Source organism: Rhodnius prolixus, unplaced genomic scaffold (genome assembly GCF_049639745.1).
Source record: "Rhodnius prolixus isolate KJV_2025 unplaced genomic scaffold, Rpr scaffold_4, whole genome shotgun sequence".
NCBI classification, from domain to species: domain Eukaryota; kingdom Metazoa; phylum Arthropoda; class Insecta; order Hemiptera; family Reduviidae; genus Rhodnius; species Rhodnius prolixus.
The window spans coordinates 14,381,000-14,399,601 of record NW_027411614.1 but is presented as its reverse complement, the minus strand read 5'-3'; the positions used below and the strand labels follow the sequence as shown (position 1 = coordinate 14,399,601).

At 31.3% G+C, this 18,602-nt stretch overlaps 1 protein-coding gene across 1 annotated transcript in view; it reads right to left on the bottom strand.

Moving 5' to 3' along the window:
• Window positions 1-3,928: 3,928 nt before the first annotated feature.
• The window catches only part of LOC141455542 (uncharacterized), a 287,527-nt gene continuing 272,853 nt past the window's right edge, over window positions 3,929-18,602 (bottom strand). The window contains exons 13-14 of the mRNA XM_074130658.1: window positions 12,194-12,335; window positions 3,929-6,259 (exon numbers count right to left, since the gene is read on the bottom strand). Coding sequence (XP_073986759.1) covers window positions 5,960-6,259; window positions 12,194-12,335 — 442 coding nt within the window. The 3' untranslated portion in view covers window positions 3,929-5,959. The remainder of the gene's footprint in view (window positions 6,260-12,193; window positions 12,336-18,602) is intronic.

Below are 18,602 nucleotides of genomic sequence, written 5' to 3'. Positions count from 1 at the left end.
TTAATTCCGAATAACTATAGGCTAGTTTATAATTTTTGAATTAGAAGCAAAAGCAAATTTTTACCAAGACTTGAAAATTTAAACCTGGGGTGCACCATATTTTTTTAAAGGAAAAATATGGTTAAAAAAATGCTACAAGCTAGAGAAGGGAATCGCCTTACAAAAATGATAATCACACTGCCTTCATGGAGTCACACAGCAACGGTTTACATCTTGTTATTAAAACTGTCCAGCATAACAGTTCTCTAAGGATTGATCGCAAAAGTAACATGAAAATTACTAGAAATAGTTTCCGTATTTTTGACAGTAAAAAAAACTTGATTTGCTGCAAAAAAATTCTGGTTGATATTGAACCGAATTCTTTAAGATTCCAGAACACTTTCTTCAGATGGATGGATTATCCAGCTGAGAGTACCTGGACCTTATAGTCTCTGTAGTTTTTTCTGAATATCATAATGCGAAGAAGAGGAAAATCGAAACAGATGATGTTCTTAATTTCTTCTTTCTGAAGGTATACAAAAAATTTTGACAAAGAATTATGATTCCAAAAAAAATATTACACAGGAATTTTGTGTTACCCATCTAGACTAACTTGCTAAAAATTAAAAAACACTATTATAACTCATCCTTTTACTAACAGCTACGGGATGTTCGGGTTACTCCTCCGTGTTAGTGGCACTGTAGGAAGGAACACAATATAATAACCTGCAAGTTTCTGTTAAGAAGAGTAATGTCAAAATATGATTAAGTAAGGAAAATCAATAAGAAAAACATTAAAAGAAATAGGTTGGTGAATAATATGCAAGTAAATCCAGCGATTTTAGTTACATCCAACGACGATGGCGCAGTGTCATTCGCCTCTTAGTAAGTATTTTTTTTTAAAGTAAAAAAATCCGCCTCGGCTTAATGCGGAAACAACTGGAAAACAACAAAACATGCTTTGTTTTATATTAATTTATTATATTCCGCTTTAATTTAATTAATTTGACCATTGAATCGTCTTCAAAACATTTATCTTACCACGTTGGCGAAATACCGTAAATATTACATGTGATTGACGAAGATGGTACAATTTATTAACAAATAAAATAAAATAAAAAAAAACCTCTAGCACTTTTCAACAAGGTAAGATCTGTGTAATACTTATCAATCAACATGGCTGTCTCCACTGAATTTCTTCTTATTTATGTTGAGAGAGAAGTACATCCTGATTGATGGTTTTTCAAAGAAGCATTGTCAACTCCGAGACACCAAGTTCGAGGTTGGTGGATTGATGGCATTCTCACAAATTTATCTTTGGTACAAGACTGTCAATAGAAAATCAGGTTTATTTTCTTCAACTTGAATTATAAATTATTCACTTTTTAATTAATATTTGTTAACAATAAAAATCTTTTTTAATAATTGAATTAAGCATATGGAAAGTTGCAAGATGGATGCAATAAAATAAAAAAATAGAAGAGAACTTTTTTAAGAGGAAACATGCATCATATAAGTTAATTCCACTTGGCTGTGCATTTCCAACCACAGAACACTCGATAGGCCGAAAAGGTGGGTAAAGAGCCTGTGAAAACGTCTCTAAAACCCTGTCCGATTGTACTGCAATCACTAGTAGCATTGCAAGGCCTTTTGCCACTTGAAGACCAGCAGAGACAATACGCAAAAGCGACTGGTGGGACGCTCTGATTTATGAAGCTATTCTGGACAAACTACGGGTAGAAATAACAACTAGCTTAGGTAATGAAACGTGGTTATTATGTTCTAGAAGAGGCATAAGGTTTTCAATCTCGTAGCGTAGATAACAGATGGATTCAAAAGAATTTGAAGTAGATTGAATTTTTGAAGTTCTTATTTATTTAGCTTGAGATTTTCATTCACTTCAGATCCGCGCAAAGGAAGGTCAAAATTTCTGTAATTATAAGTGCAAGTGAATCTCCTTCAATCAATTTTATTTCTAACGACAGTCAAATTTCGTCAGTTGTATCTGGATTAATTCAAGTTGTCTGTAACTTCTAAAAGATTTTGTTGAAGAAAATAGTTCAGATGACCTCAAATGTGTTACAAAGTTACAAATAGAGAATAAATTAAATGATAGTTCGGCTCACTAACAGAATCAGACATAACCTTTTTTATTAGAAAAACAGTTAATAGAAATGTATTCTTAGTATAAATAGAAAAAACAGAAGATACTTCAACCTTAGACGCAAGCACGCAACAATGTAAATAATATTATAATTGTCAACAATCATAAGCCTAAGTTGACCTAGGTCGACCAAAAATAATAAAATAATGACTAAAATTGGCAATAATTTTTCTTCCTACTGAACTACTGATCAAAAACTGAACAATATGCTACAATCAGAAATTTCGTTGCAATATCTCATTAACTTCATTTTCCATGAATGGTGAAATTTGGATAATTAGTTTTAGAAAATTAGTAATTTCAAATCCTCAGTTTCGTTAAAATAATTTATTTCTTGAATTTCATTAAAATGAAAGAAGGGCGTGTAATGAGTAACGCTTGAACATGACAGTACTTCAATTAAACTAAATGTACGCCTTTTATAAAGTATTGTTGAAAATAACGAAACAATACATTTTTTAGATCTAATTTATTTCTTTATTCGTGGTGCTGCATAGTGGACAAGAGTCCCTTGGGTGATATTTCACCTCACTGCCAGACCTAAAGGATTTAGGTGGCCCTTTCCTGAAACAGCAGGATTACTTTTCTTTGTTTCATTGTCAGTAAAATAAAAATAAAATTTCGGGTGAGACAAGCAGTTTACATTAATTTTTGCTATTGTTACAATTTCGTTTTTATTTGTTTAGTTTTTGTGTGTAAAAAATAAAACTAAAAATATAAATCTTCTTTCTCCTTCTGATTTTAGGATAAAATAACAACTAGGACCTGAATATTAATCTATAAGGTTATCAGCTTCGCATGGTAAGAATGGATTCCATAGTTTCCCCTTTAAAGTATTCCATTAAATATCTATATTTATTTAGAGTTTTAGTGATGTCAAGTAAGTTATTTAACGTAGCGTTTAAGGTGAAATTAGTAGCGACTAGATATTGGCTTAATCCGAAATAGAATAATTTAAAATTGGGAACGTTGCCTATTTTTGATAGGAGGGGACAGATCAGATTTGGTGTTCGTTTTTTATGTAATTTCACTTTCCATAATTCTTATTGTAAAGTTGTTTTCATAGAAACTGTATTGTTCATATTACTATTATTATTTGATATCATTTTTTTATTTTATTTTTTAAAGCTACGCCTACGTCAATGGTTACTTCGCCCATGCGACGTCTGACAGCCAATTATAAAATAAGACAAGTGGCATCTAAAAAGAATTTTTATAACTCTTAGGGAGAGCAAGACTCAAATTCAGGGGTCTCCATGTGGGACTCCAGGAATTCACTTACTAATAATTGTAGATTTTTTCGTTTAAAGTTTAAATATGTTATGAAATCATGCTGCCAAAATGTTTTTTTAAAGTGTTTTAATTATAACATCCCAATTACAAGACGCCAGAATAATATTACTGGTTACTTTCGAGTTAAAAGTAAAATTACGCTAATGCAGTAATAACTGTTAAAAAAGAAACCGTTTGAGAGCGTATTTAAGAGATTTATTTTAAACAATCAAGGTAACAAACCTATGGAAATATAATTGTAAAATAGCTAAGGTATTCCCCCTGGAAGTTACTGTTGCATACAGTTTCCTGGGTTTTGCAATCCTAGAATAAAAAAAGTTGCAGTCCAAGAATGCATTAATACATTACGCTGACGCTACTTAAGTTGTAATACGTTTTAATTAGTTTTTATACCCATACAAAATGGGAATTATAACAATTGTTTTTAGGGTGTTCGCTAAAAACATTTCCGAAGAAATTCAAAGTAATAAAAATAAAATTAAGTAAATCAACTTACTCATAATTTAAATTATTTATTTATACAGATAGAAGGGCCGACAATTATTTTCATTCTGTTCAAAGGTTTTGTTTTTTTTTTTTATTTTAAAAAATAAATATAACAATGACACAATTAATGAAATTTTATTTTCAAATTACAACTTCTTTTTATTTTATTTTTAAACCTATAACTATAATTTTTTTCTTTTTAATAAATTGAAACAATTACTATTTACATTTATTTCCAAATATTCATATATATATAGATATACAAATGAGTAATCGTATTTATATATCTATACATATTGAGTGATTCCAAATCATTTTACAGTATAAATGCATTCTTAATTATCTAGCATATACATTTCTTTTAACTTATACAGGAAAAGAAAATTTCTATAATTCATTATTTTCTTTTCATAAGTTCGTCTTAAACTTATTAACGTTTATATCAAGGTAAATTGGTACAGTTTTATATATTATCTTTTTTCGTTTCCATTAAAAAATATAATCTACAAAAATGATAATTTTTTTAATTTTTTTTTGTTTCTTATTTTCTTTAAGCCGGTGACATACTTGTGACATTTTTAATTATTAAATCTATGATTAAGGGGTTAAAATTATTAAATTATCTAAAAATTTAGCAATGAACAGAATTTTCGTTTTGCAGATCATTTTTGTCACTTTTTAAATTTATCTGCTCTTTAAAAATGACATCATAGCCTTATTTTTCGTTTACTTATTTTTTTTTTTTAAATAAATAATTTTGGATGGAATAATTATATTTGTCATTAAGTATCAACTTTTTTAATTCACAACCCCCAATGAGAAGTCATAATAATTAACACCGACGAAATGTGTGTTTTTTTTAAATTTTCGCACGCTTTAATATAAATTTATATGTATATGTATATACATTAGGCAAATATTTACAAAGACCATTATTTATTTTTATTAATTAAAACAGTCAGAACAATAATACAATATATTTATATTCAGCCCGAATAAATTTATTTACTTTATATGTATATATATTTTTATATATTTAATTTAAATACACAATGAGACATGTAGTGATTTTATTTTTTCAATTTATGTTCTTTACTCATCTTAAATTCTAACAATTTACAATAATTAAAAATCCAGTTTATAAAGATGAATCAACACAACATATCTTCTTTTTATTTCATTTTCAACGATAAACTTTTAACTTAGAAACAATGTTAATTTTTATGCACAGATTAATATTTAATTTTGGAAAATAAACCATTAAATAATTAATAAGTTCAGGCAACGTTATAGAAATTATTATAAACATTATTGTCTCATATTCGTAACAGAAATATATATATTCATTTTCTTCATATATTCATTTATTAATTTAAAAAAGTATTTTACACGTATTTATAACAGTATTCAACTTCTATTCGACTAATTTAAAAATAAAAAAAACTCTAATTATAAAAATTAAAAATAATTTAAAACAAAAAATAAAAAAGCTTTAGTGCCGTGATTATTTTTTTTTTGTCTTTTTCTTTTATAATGCAGAAGTGTTTGGCACACAAATATTTATGAAACGCTGTAACAAAATTTTGGATAAGAAAGCTTTAAAAAAGTTGCCTATTTATTGATTTTTTTTTTAAGTACGCGTACAATTTACATAAAACTATAGAACACCCTGTTTTCAATAAATTTTGGTTTTAGTATGTTAGGCCTTGGTTTGGGCGTTCTATTTTCTTTCTTTTTTTATGGCAATTTTTAAGCTCGGGTAATATCTAAATTTAATCAAATAAAAACCAATATTTCAACCATTTTGAAATATTATTATTATTTTTAATTCTATTTTGTTAATTTACATATTAAATATTTATATAACTGCAATATATACAATAAGAATGGGATGAATATGTAAAAAGACCAAGGCCAATACTGAAGGAAGTATATTTCTTGCAAAAGTATTTGTTTGGTGGGACGAAAGAAAAATATAACAAGATAAGGAACCAAAACTATATGAGCGGCGTGCGCATATAAAAAAATTAACAATAATTATATTTCAGCTTTATCAATACTGTTTGGTTGATAATATGTTGCTCGGAGAGTGCGCGCATTGTCATAAGCGAACGTCCTACCCTGTTGTGATGAAGGCGGAGGTGCTGGACAAAAATATGGTGATGGTGAATAATCTGGAGCTGGGAATGATTTAGCATAATAGTTCATCCTTTGCGGTAGACCACCTGTACTATGATTTGATACTGTAGGCACTGGCATTTCTGAATTTGGTCCATAACCATCAGCATCTGTCAGTTTTTCCTTCCTATGACGCCGCTTCTTCTTCTTTTGCTCCCTCTAGTTGATAATATAGAGAGAATAAACACACAGCTCAAACGATTTATCATCATACATCTTATTTTCCAAAACACACACAAAAAAAACTGTTCTCTCTTATCACTATAACTTTGTAAATTTTCTTAGTTTTTTAATCTTATATTAAATAAGAAAATTAAGTTTTTGTGTGGACACAGTGCAGTTTCATGCCTTTCGTTTCCTCTCGGACAGCATGCACCTATACAATACGATCGGGCGGAGATGAGGTGCAATTGAAAGTGCTTAAAATGTATCACTCCATGCTCAAGTGCAAATGTGACAGCAATATTATATAATAAGGGCAATACAAATAAGAAAATTAGAAGCGCACATATGATAAAAAAATATTTATTTTCACCATAATAGAAAACTTGATCATAAGAGGTTTAAAAACGTGATTAAAATTTGAATCAGTTGGATTACTGAATGCATAAGCGAAACCTAACAACGGCGTACAGAGTAATGATGAACTGTCGCTTGGCGAGTGGAACAATGTTTTCCCAGGCCGTTATTTCTCGGATGAGCAGGCTTGTAACCCTTAGTGAAAGAGTTCACTGCATCTGTTCGAATAATCAGGCTGCGTTAAAAGGATGTGTTTTTTATTCCAGGATTGGTCTTAGAATGTTCTAAGAGCTGGCTACTGTTGAAAGATTTATTTCTGGACTTGGTGTGAGTTTAATAGAGATTTCGATTAACGACGAGTTAGACAGGCTGAGAACATTTGACACATATATGTCGGGTTTCTGGGCGTGATTTGCTCTTAATGGATAAACGTACTTTGGGTTGTCGAGAGCCTAAGTTGTTAATTCGAGGCCCGCCCTGGATCTAAGGTGAGATGTTGAAGATTCTTTCACGGGCCACTCAGATATCTTGACATTGTGATTTAAGGAGACACCTGGGGCTCTTGCCAGATCTATTCAGTAGAGTTAGCGAGTTAAAAGAAGAAACTTATATAATTTCGTTAGAGTTTGTTTTGGATGAAAGGTTATGTATAGTGTCTGGTGGTAACAGATCGAAGGTGAAGTAGTTTAGACAGTTCCCTTCCAAGTTTAGTGTTCGGACAGCTGTGATTCTTAGATGGCTCAGAACTAGTACTGCTTCCACTACAGCATTTTGAAATTATAAATTAAAAGTAGTTCTAACTCGGTTAGAAATTATAATTGTACTCAATTTGTGTACAAATAATGGATTTAATACTTTGGTTCCATTCCCTGGACTTATGTTTTCTCCTACTAATATCAGACAACTGTTTAATTTCTTACCTAAAATCATTCTCGGTAACTTATTCCCAATTTTCTGGTAAATACGCATTTTTCGTAGCTCAAAATATTGAGTGAATTGAAATGATCGTTGAAACTAATGGATTTAGTTGTAATTAATGCATGTATTGAAATTATATTCTGTATCTTGGTATTAATTTATTGTATTAAAACGTGTATTATTATCTTTGGAAATCACCCGTAATACATACATTAAATACATAAACATAAATATTTGTTTTAAAGATTAGTACACTATTTTCGCCTGCTTATCACTCTATGCCATTTTCCATCACACAATGGCATAATTTGGAATTTACTATTATTAGGCCAGAAAACGACAAATTTGTGGAATTCAACCTGTGACTGGGGGCAAAGAGATGGGCTCCGTTCTGTGAAGCTTTACTATATTTCATCAAGCAAGTTAATGATGATTTATATATTGAAAATGTTATTCAAACTTAAATGGTCATAGAATAAGAACTGTTGTTACTTACATGTATTAATGGCATTTAATGTAGTGAAGAAATTTTTGTTTTATTTTGAGATTCCAGTTTCTAGATTGTAAAAAAAAGTTATTGGTACGCAGTATAAGTTTTAGATAAGTTTCTTAAGTGATGCCAAAACGACAGTTTCATCAGGAGATTTTACATTCTTTGGGATACGATAAAATATTTACTATCATGCCAATTATCATGAAAAAGGAGATTAATATGGCTGGATTCTTATTGATTTACCATATGTATCCGCTTCAACTAAACGACAAGTGATAGAAAAAAGTAAAAATAAAAATACAAAAACTTAAAAAGAAAAAAAACAAACTAAAAAAATTAAAATAAAACTGAATTCAAAAACCAACAAACTTGTGCGCTGATACAAAAGATCATAAAAAATCCATCATGCAATGCAAACTGCTTTTTTTTTTTTTTTCAAACTTCTGATTTACTTTTAAATGAAACTGATTTGATTTAATACTTTGTGAACTGTTGCATTAAATAAAATTCAAAAAACTTAAAAAAAAATAATTTAAAAAAATCAGTAAAGCTGCCCAATTATTTTTAGCGCAGTAATACAGCACATTTAATAAATCAACATTTTCTGCTAATTAAAGGCACACTTAAATTATTAAAAATAATTAATATTGGCAGCAACTTCTTACTAAACAAAAATTTTCTCATACAAAAAAAGAACATAAAAATTATTCCTATCTTTTCACTTAAAAAATATAAAAAAGGTTAAGCAATAATGTCCATTATTTAACATTATCAAGCTGTACTTGTAAAGATATTAAAGATACTTGGGAAAAATGGCTAGTTCAAATCATACTAACTTTCTATAAATAAAATAAAAATACTTAGGATACAAAAATAAGTAAAAAGAAGTATCCCAAAAAACAAAATTGTTAGAAATGGGTACAAAAAAAAAGGATGAGAGACATTATTGCATTTCCATGACAACAGATATGAGAATATTAGCTTTTAAAATAAAAATTAAAACTCTCAAGACAAATTGACTAGCTCAGCATATACAGAGATCTCACGCTAATTATTAATATTATTATTTTTAAATTATATCTACAGTGCAACAAACAAAAAGAGCATTTCTTTTAGCATACAAAATATACTTGTTCACAAAAAGAGATAAAACATACTAAAAGAGGAGTAAAATAATTGTAAACTAGTTAACATAAAAATATGAATAAAAAAGATATTCAAAACCAATGCCTGCATTAAATTACAATTTATTACAAAAAAACAAATCTAAGGCTAACAATGAAATCAGTTTCAACGATTAACTTTTCTTTTTTCCCTTAAGTGATCAATAAGTCGCAGAATGTGAAAACATTTGTGGGAAAATGAAAATTGTATTTTTAAATATATACAAAAAAAAAGGAACGAAATTTAGAGATAAGGAGTGTCGCATGGCAATTTATCAATTCCTCTTCGTGTTAATATGCTTTTTATTCTAGAGGTAAATAAGTTATTTAACTGTCAGATCAGTGTAACGTGACATAAAGAAACTTATTTAAGCTGTACCAATTATTCGTTTGAGATAGTATAATAAAGTGTTGAGGCATTATTAGAGTTATTTTACAACCTTTAGTTGAATCCAGAGATAGCGGACCAAAGACGGAGTTCAGTTGGACCAATTGAAAGTATCTCCCACTAACTGGATGCTGTTTTTTGTTTTAGCGGAGCCTAATTAGATTTCTGATGACTTCTCTCGCCAATAAACTTAAATCTTACAAGTTGAAGGCAACAGAAAAATAATATTATCACATCAATAAGAGATAGCGGACATATTGTATTACAAAGCAGATTACATTTCATTCAAACGATCTATCTTCCTCCTTACTGTATGCCCAATACCCCAACAATCTGTTTTTAGACTAGAAGAACCTCTCCTATGAATTATAGAATTTATTGGAGGAGACATTTCTGAATTCATACTCTTTAATCTTTCTGATTTTTCATGCCCATCATTACAAAAATCTTTTTTCTTTTTTTTTTTGTTTTTAATTTATTTGCTATTCACAATCTACAAAGAATAGAATTCGTAATAAGTGAATACGATAAAAGAAGTCTTCCTGACTGGATCAACATGAGGAGAGAAGCTGCCCACCGGCAACACTCTTGCTGGAGTTTCTTACTTTACTGGAGATTGTCACGAGGCCAACAGCGTTTCAATCGTCGTGGAGGACGATCTGGAATCGTTGTGGAGGCGAGATTTAGAACAAGAGGATTGGTACAGAATGGAAGAGAGTCAAAGAATTTTCTATACTTAGATTTAGATTCGTCAGTTATATATGAGATTTTGAGATCGTTATGGAGAGTAGAGTTAGACACATAAAATGGAGAATTTGTAATCTGTCAGAGAATTTTTGATTGGAAGGACTGTATTCTTTGTGAATTGTGGGTCCAGCTGGCCACATGTCTCTACACTTAATAGTGTGTCTCCAGTCACCTAGCCCAATACAAAAATCTAATTAAAAAAAAATATTTTAATCTGACTTTACATTATGTGAATTATTCACCTACCGAGAGGCTACATCTACAAAATGAAGGTTAGGTCTACGAAATTGCTGGTGTGCTTTCGGATTAAAACCATCACAATGAGTGATGGTAAAAGAGCTGCAAAAATCGGGAAAACTTTTTGAATTCCTTTGATTTCGCGTAATGAAATTACAAATTTCCGCCTAATTATTTTTTGAGATGAAAAATGGATTTAAATTCAGTCTGTTTGGATTATGAATTTTTATTACTTTCTCTAATTAGGTAAGAAAAGTTTTTTTTTTTTATTGATTAACTGGCCTGCTCTTGGATTTGATAACTTGTTTAAAGGATAACAAAATATTTATAAGGTTTATTATTAAATATTTGATTAAAAATCCATTTGGTGTTGATTTTGAAATCCTATAAAACTTTGGTGTGCACAGAATTTAGCTATTTTCTAGTTAGTTTTAAAAACGCTAGGTGAAATTCCGACCAATCTAAAAGTATAGAAGAAATTCTAAAATAATGATTTGACGCTATTCCCGTGACCTATTACCATGTTTTCAGCATACCCTAGTCTCTCCTCTTCAGTATTTGGGGAGTTAATGTGATCGTCTTCGGTACACGTTTCATGCGAGCTCTAAACTATCAGTTTATTTTATAAGAAGAGGCAATGACGAATAAGAGATCATTTTCAAAGTTGCCCTAAACTTTCAAGAGCATAAATTGACTAAGGTTCATAATATAAATGTGACATTTTTGGATCTCATTCTTATTAATTAATTCCAAAATAAGATCTGCTAAGATTAATTTCATTCGAACAAAAATGAACTAATAAAAATAGTTTTGTGACAATCATTTTCATTGTCATACTTAGAATGAAAATTGTTTACAGGAAAGTGTTCAATAAAAGTTTTCGGCAGTCTTAAAGAGATTTTCCTTAACGAATTGATAATAGCAAACGTTTGGCATTTCATTAAAATAAAATTTAGAAAATACAAGCCTTACATATTTCATTTTCCCACTTTACATATTAGGAAACAAATATTTCGCCTAGGAAAGGGGAACGTTAGCGAGTGACAGACACACACTTGTAAAGCTGGAGGTGCCTCAAAAACAAAAAGTTAACAAACAAAACAATATTGCAATTAAAGAAACACAAATATAAAAAAAAACACAAAAGTGCTACATTCAAAATTATCAAAAATATATCAAAATAAAAAAGATACAAAAGTTATTATAAAGAAAATGGTTATCAAAAAAAGTAAAAGGGAGTTAAAAATATAAGAAAATGAATCCATTTGAATCACATTAAAAAATAAACTCATTTAAAATAAATATAAAATTGAATATAAAAAATAAGAAGCCTTTGAGAAATAAAAGGAATGTTCAAGAGGATAATTCTTTTGTTTAAATATTCCTCTCAAAGATGGAAAGTATTGTAGTTATTGTCGGTACACATGTATAAAGGATTGTGCAAACGGACAAAACAAATTTAATGGAAAAGTTATAATAGTGGAAAGGATGTTAGGTGGTGAAAAGTCCATTTTTTCGTCTTTTTATGTCTCTCATTCCTCTCTCTCTCTTTTGTAGTTATTTAATGGGGAAGGTAACTTGGGCTAGACCCTGGTAGGTGGCTGGAGGACCATAGCGGCCAGCCTCACCTTCATGGCGTCCGGACTTGGAGCTGTTATGGAATGTGTACTGCTGCGGTACAATGGTTCCGGCCGGGGTGGACCGCTGTCCACTCGAGTCGCTACCACTCCTGTTTTACGGTTCATCATGCTCGACATATCGCTCTTCTCGCTGAAACAAATAATGTATTCATTCTTTAACTGGATAAATATCTTTAAATTAATAAGAAAAAAAGTTATTAAAATAGAACTAACTTAATGAAGATTTTAATGATTCTTTAATTCAAAATTTTGTATTAAGTGGAGTAACTAATTTGATTACAGTTTTCAATTTTAAGAAAAAATTTAAAATAAAATTGAAAGGAAAAGAGCACCTCTATAAAGCAGATTCAACAAGCTGCTATCAAGTTTGCAGTGACCAGCCCTCCAACATGCTCTAACACTTCATTCACAAACTTCGCTGTTCGTGAGTTGTGTGTAATTGTATGAATAAATGTACGACGATTAGGTTATTTTTTTTATAAGTTGCAATTTAAGGAATATAAAATATCCCTTAAGTTTGTAAATATACATATGTATGAATAGCTAATTAGTTAAATTTTCAAATGGTTTAATTTTTGTATTAACTAAGTCGTGAAACATCATTATAGGCACCACAAGTTACTAACGTATTAGCCCACTTAAACATAAATTTTCCAAAATATTAGTACCATGTTTTACCTCATCGGTCGAAGTGCCAAAAAAACGAGTCTCACATAACAAAATATAATGTCCAAATTTTAATTAGTTTAGCTATATTCTTTTGATAACCATAGAGAACACCCACACTCTTGAAAGTCTTCGCCCTCTTGTGCCCTGAAACAAGAGACTTATGGACGAGTCCTGAGTAAGCCACACACAAACAGTTACACGAATTCTCTAATGGAAATAAGCCTTAGTTTAAAAGGCTTCTAGCTTAACCCGACTGGATGATGGCAACTAGAACAAAGACAAATGGCGGAGATATATCCAGAAGTTTTCTCAATAGGTTGTTGTTGTCCAAAAGAGGAGGAGGAGGAGAAGAAGACGAAGAAGGAGATGATGGGTAATAGTGGTTTGTGGATGATAAAATGAACGACTAAGTCCTGTATTACAGTTTAAGGTGACGTTAAGCTGTGTTAGTGGATCCAAACGGAAGTATTTTGCAAGTGGAGGACTCTTTTAAACTTCATGGTAGCGCTCAAATACAGAAGTCTTGGAAATGCCACAACTTGATAAGCAGACAATTGGGACTTTACCAGAACATTGTAGACACTGCTTGAATATTTGATTCATACTTCCGAGATAATTTTGATGGTTTTCTAAAACTTTGCTAGAGTGACAGCTGACTATTGATCGAATTCGTACTTAGATATCCAAAACTTAAGAGGACATGTTAAGTTGATAATTTGGCGAAATAAGTAATGAGACATAGAAATAACATAGACAAATGATGAGAAGTCACAAACTACAATTCAGTAGCTTGCTGATACGAGATGAGAGAAAAAAGGTTAAGAGTTGTGAATGAACTTAAACTTTTCCCTTGTAAACTACGATTTTTAATGAAATTTACAAAAATATATTTCCAGAATCCCATTTCAAACTCTTATATCTTTTAAATCCAACTTTTAAAATGAGTTTTTCTAAAGTACAGCCGGAGTTTTTTTCCATTAAAAAAAAATTATTTACAGACGGATTCTCTCTTATCTGAATGTAACTAGGATTTCATTTCAAAAATGAGCAGCTTTCAAAATGAATAGCTTAGCTTTATTTGAAAGCTATTATTTAAAGTTATAATAATATCATTTTTGGGTTAAAATTATCTTTTTCCAGAAAAGTTGCTAATCACACTTTTCTTCCAAGGTTCATTATTGTGGCAGATGTTTTCTAAACAGCGGCACATTGTAAATTAACAGAAAAAGCGAGAGTTAAAGAAGCTTACCTGGTTCAGAGAAACGGCCTACACTGAACACTGAACACAGCAACCAACAGTTTCAATGTAATTGATAATAATGAAGATAAGAATCTTCAGGACACCAAATAAACTAAAAACGCAGAGAGAAATCTTAATTTTGAATCAAACGGCGGGCTCACTGTAGCGCCGAAGCTGTTGAGTCTAGTTGCCGTACTTACGTCAGTTACCAAGGTTAGGGTCTAAGAAATTGAAACCATCACAATGAGTGATGGAAAAAGTGTTGCAAAAATCGGGAAAACTTGCCGAATTCCTTTGATTTTGCGTAATGAAATAACAAATTTCCGCCTAATTACTTTTTGATTTTAATACGTTCTCTAATTAGGTAAGAGAAGATTTTTTTTGATTGATTAACTGGCCTGGTTTTGCATTTGATAACTTGTTTAAAGGATAACAAAATATTTATAGGTTTATTATTAAATATTTGATTAAAAGAGGATTATTTCCATTTGGTGTTGATTTTGGCTTGGACTGGGCATAAATTGGAATTACAAATAATAATATTTACTTTAAAAGTAATAAAAGAAGTTTTTTTAAAAATTTATTAGTTAAGTTAGACCAGCGCTAGATACACTATTAGTAACAATGACAATAACTGAGACCACTACAAACTCACTAATTGAGGGGAGAAGTTACCCAGTGATAACACTCCCTAAGTCGTCTCCCAGGATTAGCTACTCTCCTCAGAAGAGAGAAACCGTTGGTCTTTTAATCGTTTGGGAGGATGATCTGGAAGGTGATGAGATGACAAATGGCGGACAAGAAGATTGGAATGAGAGTGCAAGTTCTGATGAAAACTTTTATAGCGAGTTCGCGCAATCTGATCAACAAATGGAATTTCCAGGTCTGTGTGAATAGTTAGATTTGAAACGTAAAATGGAGCGTTAACGATAGTGCGGAGAATTTTAAACTGAAGCGATTGAATTCGTTGAAGATTGGAGCGTTTCGTTGAACCCCCATAGTTCAACACCAGTACCTCCAGGCAGGTTTTAGCATGGAATTGTAAATCAGTCGTTTGTTATTAAGTGAAAGATTTGAACGTTGGTCTAGTAGTTTTTTAAGTAGTCGATAACGACTGTTAACTTCAGTCGTGTGGGCAGGTTCCAAGTCAGTCTTTGGTCTAAATACAGCCCAAGATAACGGACAACATTGGTAGGAGGAATTGGAATTGAGTCATAGAAGACAGGAGGAAGAGTGATGCGGCGGAGAGTAAAAGTAATATTTTGACATTTTGTTTCATTTAACTTGATTTTCCATTTTTTAAACCATTCCTCAAGAGAAAAGAGATGAGATGGGTTTCTGTGTGAAGTTACCGGATCAATGTGAGGAGAAAGTACAGCGGTATCATCTGCATAAGTTAAGAGGACAGTTTCAGGATGGATTGGTATGTCTGTTGAAAGAAATAAAAGAAATTTATGTCCACAAAATGTCAACAATTCATTCTGAAGTAGTGAGGATTTTCCAAAAACAGCTGCCCTATTATATTTTGAGCTAGTAAAATTACGAGAGATAGCCGTTCGAGTTGATCAAATACATTTACATTATTCATCTCAGCAAAACAATTATCGCAGACTTTTGCAATATTTCGCTCAGTGTGAGCGAGAATAGCAGTAGTAATTATGATTTTAGGCAAGCTTTACTTTCAATTAGCAAATAAAGTATCGTGGACGGAGATGGTCAACTAAAGTACTCTAAATTAGAGAACTTCAGGATCAATAGCGTTTCTATGATTACTATCTTTCTCACTCTAGGGGCCACTCTAGCTGGGATGGCTTGAGTTAGCCTTGCGTAACTTTCTCGTCCAGCAAGGTATTTCTCATATTGTTACATAAAATAAAATACAAGGTTAAAATCGGGAATCGATCCCAGTACAACATTACATCTTACTTTTGATATCTGCTCAAAAGGTGAAGAACTAGGTGAAAATGTGTTCCTGATTTTTGTTTCCATAAATCATATTACATGGAAGAACAATTAGATTGAGGTGTTCACACATATTCAAAAGAATTGATATCATCACTGAGAAATCAATAAAAAATCTCATATATTTCTTGGATTTGTAATGTAAATCTCATTGGGATTTGTAAATTTGTCAATCATTATTCCATGTTTAATCTTCCTCCTTCTGTAAGTAAAAACATACTTCTGAATCAAGTAAGCTTTTACATCCATTACCTCTATAAAATCAAGGAATTCTCGTAACTTGTGCTAGAATAAATTGTATTTATTTTTGTATCTTCAAAGCCCAACCCTTTTTATCCTGTCTACATAAAAGAACGAGGTTAATTCAAACTAGATATTAAAGAAAAGAAAATGGTTTCTCCAACGATCCTTCGGTTTTGTTTTTATTATCATACTTCCTTCCTTAAAGTTATAAATCCTGCCTTAAGGCAATGTTTTTTATTTTTTGTAGTACGCCATGAGATCACAATCTTATTCTGCCCTCTGGCACGACCAGCTCTTGAATTACGCTGCAACTCAATTTATTTCTGAAGACACGGGAGGTAAAGTAGCAAAAGTAAAGTTTAATTAAAAAGGATATATAGTAAAACAATTATAATTTAGCCCAAAGAAGTTTTATTGTAATTTGTTTAAGAAAAAGTGTTATTTATGTTGAAATACGTAAATATGATCTGTGACTGATTTGGCCTGTTTGAGAGATCAGTCTACCAAACAGGTAGATGAATTCCAACAACAAAACTAGAACTGTGCTTCCACAGAACAGCTTAATAATCAATCTTCTTTGCAAATGTTCCAGAAGCTAGAAGTTACAGCAGATCACAATGTGTATAAAAATGGAAACCCTCTCAGTAAAAGTAAAATATTTGTGATCGACCGATTTTGATCAGAAATTAAGTGCCGCGATCTTTGGCGGCACCTAATCGAAATGCTTTCCTGCTACGATTTTGCGTTTTTTAAGACATGCTTATATGCAAAATTGCACACAAAATTATTCAAAATTTAAATAAATAAGTTTGTTAATCTGTGTTGCCAAGCACGCCCTACAAAATAATATATTCTCTCCCTCTGTCTAGGTTATTTAATTTTCATTACGAAATTCTGACGAATTATGACGGTAGTTGATTTTGCCAATTGTAAAGGAATTGCGGTCATTTTGTGAAATGCACAACCTTACCATCTTTTAAAGCTGAATGGAAAGTAAACATAGGATGATCGTTTTACATTCCTCTAGGACAGGGGTGAGCAACCTTTTTAATCAATGGGCCAATTTAAATTTAAATTTTTTTTTGCGGGCCGCACATAGATTAACTCTTATTAATAATTTACGAAACGTCCGTATTGCATGTTTGAACAAGTCACCGACAAGTGTGTATCTCGTCACAAAAAAATCGCACAGACGCGGCGCGTTCGTATTGCATGTTTAAAAACGTCGTCGACAAGTAACTCGCCATAAAAAAGTATTTCGGTTTAGTATGTACTACCATTTTATTATAATTAATTTTATAACAATATATTGATGGGAGAAAGTCGATAAAATAAATTCAATTTTAGAAATGCTTGGCGGGCCGCGTGTTGCTCATCCCTGCTCTAGGATGTGGAACCACCTTTTAGAACATAAACGCTCAACATAGATGCAGTTCTCAAACCAAACCATCGCTGTTCTCGTGCCCCCTCCAGCATCATCATATCTTATCAACTATCTCCTCCACTCAAGGTCCTTCCCCACTTCTTTCACAATAAATTTATTTTGAACGGATACACTTTGCTTCTCTCTTTGTTTCATGTAACTATTATATCCCCTCCATAAATCTCTTCACTAAACGGATGATTTACTCGCTGAAATTGTGTAGTTTTAACAACACAACAGTTACCTTACTTCCTCTAGAAGAACTATAAACAATGTTTAGACTTGTATTCTATTGTAGAAAGTTTTAGCATTCTCTCAGTGTTTCACGTTCATGTAAATTACGGGATATCTTGATTTCGAAAAAGAGGTTTTTTGCTAATTGATTGCAGTTTGTGTAAGTATGGTTAGCTTAACTCAAAAACCGAAAAACGCGAAGAATTCAAATTTGAAGTTAGGTTTATTTAAGTGCGACTAGGTGACATCAAGGTCATCAACCACCTGGAGAAGTGCCACCTAGATGGATTGATTTTCGGGCCAATGGATGTAAGTTAGTTCAGCTCCCAAAAATGACATTAAACTTATGATGATAATTGACGGGGTCAATCAGCATAATTTTCTAATAAAAACATAATTAGTTTGAATGGGATTGAAAAATAACTGCCATTTCAGTCTAGTAAAGATTTATTTTGCCGAGCTTTCGACCTAGGGACTAGTCATCTTCAGGGCTAGTTTAGAAAGTAATACTTTTACATTTCAGGGTTGGTGTGTCTTCTGTCTTGACTGTTCATGGACTGACAAGTGACTCAGTCCATGAACAGACAAGACAGAAGACACACCAACCCTGAAATGTAATAGTATTA